A 5,155-nucleotide genomic window follows, 5' to 3' on the forward strand; every position below is an offset into this window, starting at 1 on the left:
CTTTTTCTTAAAAAAAAAGGCTCCAAATAGTTTGTTAAAGAACTCGGATCTTCCTACCAAAATTGAATAAAATGCAAGAGTAGGCATGAAAGCCAGAAAGCACAGCATCAACCACAACTGGACCATACAAAAATTGAAAGATAGTTAACCATTCGCATTCATATTATTGGCATAAACTACAGCAACATGCGTCGGCACATCTAAAACGATTATCAATGCACATAACTTCTTTGGAATAAACTAATCATACAAACATGTGATGTCCTGCAATGGCTCGTTGTACATCAAAATGAGGCATATAGAATTACAGCCCTTCTTAGAGGTGGGTCTACAGAAATGCATCCTTGGAAAAAGAATCCAGTAAAATACAAGTATAGAATACCCAGTTCACCTTTAGAACAAAAAGCAAGTTCCATGTACAAACCATGTACTAAACTATATCATGAAACCAAAAATAATCAGAACAACAGACAATGATGATACTAAATGCCACTATCTTCACTTTAGTGTGTTTTTGGTTTGGGAGCTCTCTTCTTACCTTGCCTTTTCGGTGTTGAGTTCTTCATTCCCAGGTAAAATAGTAATGCGCCAAATAGAGCAAGATTCTGAAGAAAAAAAAAAACTCATGTTTAGTGCTGATAAGTTTAACCTTGATTTTCATGATTTCCATGATAAGCACATGAAGAAATAAGAAAAACTGCAACAAACCCGCGTGAAGTCGACAAACAGTTGCGCAAATTCTGGCTTTTCTATGTCATAGTTGTAAAAATCATATAATATCGGAACAGTCAACACCAATTGAATAATCTGCGAGAATATAAAACCATCATTTTCAGAACTAATCAAATCGTAAAGAAGATGAAAATATTTACCAGCAAGGAAGCTCCAAGGGAACTATTGAGGATAAAGAGAAGGCCTCCAATTCCTTTCAGTGCAATATTAGCAGCAACAATATGTTTGATCTAAAGAAACAGGGAAAAATTAAGAATAATGAAACAATTGTAATGGAAAAATGACGGGAAAAATGCTCACTTCAACTTTAGGCACTTCCACGCCCAGAGTGGTGGTAACATGTCTTATGAAAACGTTATATTTGGGCCTCAAGGCTTGAGCTTTTGGGCCACCATCACTGCCGAACTCATTAAACCTGTGCGTTCAAAATAAGAATTAGAGACATAAAGGGGTTATAAATATTCAAAGAAGTACAAATTTTTAATAGCTCAAAGGCAACAGATAAATCACGCAGAAACACTGATCAGTTGTGAAACTTGTTCAAGAATAAGCCTTTAGCAGAACAAAGGCTTTTTGCCTGAAAAAATAAAGGATTTAAACGAATGTCCCTTGAGAGATGAGACAACCAAAATAAGTGGTATTCAAAGGCATGCACGCGTAGAAAATTAATTTTGCTGACTCGAAAGCCTCACGAATGAACAACCATTTACAGTTGAAATAGACAATTAAATTTTATATTTTTTTCTTGAGGTCCTGGAAATTAAACAAGAAAAATTTATGAAAGGAGAGAGAGAGAGGTGTCCATAAACAAATTCAAGCTACTCCAACAAAACACAATGCACAAAAAATAAGAAAGATTGTATCAAGACTTCCACCCATTTTTAGACCCGATGCATAAGCGGCAGCAACAGAAAAAGTAAAACCGCAATACTAACGCCTTAATATGCTTCCGCTATCTGGTGGCTACTGTTTTTCTCTTTTGCTTACAATCTTTACATGGTAAAAGAAAAGAGAGATTTAGAAATACTAACCATGAACAAATTCACTTATTTGAAACATATAGCAAAAACAAAAAATAAGGAATGTTAAATCATGCAATCTTATAACTTACGACCAAAGTAATCATAGAAAATACAATTAATCTGTCGTTTACTATATTGAATGGTGTACATCATCGATTTACTCCATATTCAAGGGAATTCTCAAATCAAAGAGATTACGATGATGCAAGATAAAAACAGCTCACTTTTTTAATACCATTAAACTAGTGATATTATCGATTTAAAGGCCTTTAAGGGATTGTTCAGCAATTGAATGCATAAAAAAATTTATAATTAATAGTTTTGATTGCATGATAAAACTGCCATTTCAAAAGTATAAAGGCATTCAAATTGTTAGATGAAAAGTGTGTTTTATTGAATCAATAGGATAGTCATTTTACACAATTTTAATAAAAATTTATGAAAATTAAATGGATATACAATAAAAATTAAATATATTTGTAAATATAAATTACATTAGATGGAATAATGAAGGAGCAGAAGTTGATCCAAAGATGAAAGGAGGCAAAATTTTGAAGATGCACTTATAAAAGGAAAACAGGTCACAGTGTTGCAGCACAATACTTGGTAGCAACGTTCTGATGATTCATATCAACAATTCAACCAGAAAAAAAAGCATTGCGGCGCTAACATAAAGAAAGAGGGATTAAAAGATATTCAAATTGGTTACATGCTAAAAATAAAAAGCAAAGCAAAGAGGCGCTTGAGCAGTGTGTTGCAGCGCTCCCAAACCAGTCCAATGACAGAGAATGGAGCATCTTGGTGCTTGACCAGAGCGCCACGGCGCTCTCGCCCGTAGTTTTGTAATTTTTAAGCAATTTTCATCCAATAACCGCAGAAGGTTTGAAGCAATTTTTTGGAAATATATGAGAGGCTAGAACAGGGACTGAAAGAGTGAGATAGAGTGGAGAGCATCAAACCAAGTGGAGGAGAAGTCATTGAAAGGAAGAAGAAGTTTCAAAGTTATTTTGGGCACAAAATCACTAAGTGTAACTTCTTCGATTTACTCATATTTTCTTCCTCGCCTACTATAATTAACTTTAGTTTTATGGATTGTATGTTAAATCCCTACATGAACGAAGTTATTTTTTGGGTTTATTATATAGACAAACAGCTTTACTTGATGAAATAGTGTGTTTGTTGTGATTTTAATTCTCATAATTGTTTGATGTATCTTAAACTTCATTTAGTTGAGCATGTAACCAATAATGCATTTAATTTTTTTTGCATCTAACAATACTGGAAGAGTTATTTTATATTTGCGCAAGATATATCAACAAGTTATTAGTTGAAATAGAAATATACTGAATTAGAACTTGCAATAATTTAAGAACAATACTTAATACTATCTTTTGATTCCAGTACAAATATGAATATAGCCAATTAAACTAAAAGGTTAATACTTCCAATCACCAGAAGAGACTATAAAATTCAATGGTTCTTGATTGACAGCCACTTTTATTATAATAATCTACGAATTTAGGTGAAGCTTAAATGAACCCAAAAATTCATATTTTATCTCATTTTAAGTTAAAAGTCAGGTTATAGAATTGTTTTACTGCCATTTTTTTCTGTATATTAGTTGATATAATAATAAAAAATATAAATAAAACTCAACTATCTTTAGAAATTAAATCTGATCCACATGAGAAAAATACTAAACTTATCTTGTATTATTTAAGTAGTACGTGGACTAGCCGATCATTGGAATTAAATAAAAGGACCATTGACTATTTTTAGAGCCCATCGATGGTATTAATCGGTAAACAATATGAGCAAAACAAGACCTTTAAAAGGCTTTCTATATCCTATTTGACTATCTTTCTATTTCTCATATGCTTGATTTATGTTTTAATTATTATGAAGTGTTTCTAAATTTGTGAAAGTGTGAAACATTATCCTTTAAATACATAGAGCGAGAGAGAGAGAGAGAGAGAGAGAGAATGTGTGTATGTGTTTCCTTCTATAAAAAGAATTATCATTTTTTATAGAAGTAGGTTCTAAAGATAAATTTTAGAATGACTTAGAAGGCTTAATACAAATGATACCTCTTGAAGAAAGAATTTTTATTGGAGGAGATTTAAATGGGCATGTGGGTGGTTGGTAGAGTGGGTAGAAGACTTCAGATATACTCATGGTGGCTACAATTTTGGAGTAATAAATGAAGAAGGTAGAGCTATTTTAGATTTTATTTTAGCATTATTACTAATACTTTATTCAAGAAAAGAGATGAGCATCTTATTACTTATAAAAGTGTATCAAATAGAACACAAATTGATTATTTTCTTATGAGAAGAAAAGATCGTCGAGATTGTAAAAATTATAATGTTATTCCAAGTGAGAATTTAAGTACCCAACATCGTTTATTAGTTCTAGATTTTATGATGAAGAGTTGTAAAATAAAGAATACTATGACTCTTCATCGTAGAATTAGATGGAGGAACCTAAACGACACAAATAAAATTATTTTAATGAGTAAAATTCAAGATTTCAAAAATTGGGATATTCATAAAGAAACAAATGTCATGTGGGATAAAATAACAAAACATTAGTAAACAAGTAGCATAAGATGTGCTTGGAGAATCAAAAGAAAAAGTTTTCATAAATAAAAATAGTTGGTAGTGGAATAATAATGTGCAAGAAAAGATAAAATATAAGAAGTTATATTATAAAAATTGATTTAAATATAAAAGCTTAGAGAACTGAGAAAAATATCAAACGGCCCAGGGTTTAGAGAACTGGGAAAAGAGAAAATTTTGTAACGTTAAAAATTCTGCATTTAGTGATTTTTATAATAGATTAAATATTAAAAATGATAAACTAGCCAAACAAAGAGAGCAAACAAAGAGAGAAGAAAAATAAATATTTAACTCAAGTAAAGTGTATTAAAGATTAAAATCAAAAAGTATTTTTCTTAGAAAAAGATATTCAAAGGTATTATGAGTAAAATTCAAGATTTCAAAAGTTGGGATATCCATGAAGAAGCAAATGTTATGTGGAATAAAATAACAAACGTTAGTAAACAAGTATCATAAGATGTGCTTGGAGAATCAAAAGAAAAAATTTTCATAAATAAAAATAGTTGGTGGTGGAATAATAATGTGCAAGGAAAGATAAAATATAAGAAGTTATGTTATAAGAATTGATTTAAATGTAAAAACTTAGAGAACTGAGAAAAATATCAAACGGCCCGTAGGGAGTCTAAAAGCACAATCTGTGAAGTTAAAAATTTTGCTTTTAATGATCTTTATAATAGATTAAATACTGAGGGTGAAAAATATATGTATAAACTAGCCAAACAAAGAGAGAAGAAAAGTAAATATTTAACTCAAGTAAAGTGTATTAAAGATGAAAATCAAAAA

At 30.7% G+C, this 5,155-nt stretch overlaps 1 protein-coding gene across 1 annotated transcript in view; it reads right to left on the reverse strand.

The window, feature by feature from the left end:
- Positions 1-236: 236 nt before the first annotated feature.
- Positions 237-5,155, reverse strand: part of LOC110020805 — a 16,956-nt gene continuing 12,037 nt past the window's right edge. Inside the window, exons 2-5 of the mRNA XM_020719051.1 lie at positions 1,033-1,147; positions 873-962; positions 709-807; positions 237-605 (exon numbers count right to left, since the gene is read on the reverse strand). Of these exons, the coding sequence (XP_020574710.1) occupies positions 504-605; positions 709-807; positions 873-962; positions 1,033-1,147 (406 nt within the window). The 3' untranslated portion in view covers positions 237-503. The remainder of the gene's footprint in view (positions 606-708; positions 808-872; positions 963-1,032; positions 1,148-5,155) is intronic.

The sequence above is a fragment of the Phalaenopsis equestris genome, unplaced genomic scaffold, assembly GCF_001263595.1.
Source record: "Phalaenopsis equestris unplaced genomic scaffold, ASM126359v1 Scaffold000107, whole genome shotgun sequence".
Taxonomy (NCBI): domain Eukaryota; kingdom Viridiplantae; phylum Streptophyta; class Magnoliopsida; order Asparagales; family Orchidaceae; genus Phalaenopsis; species Phalaenopsis equestris.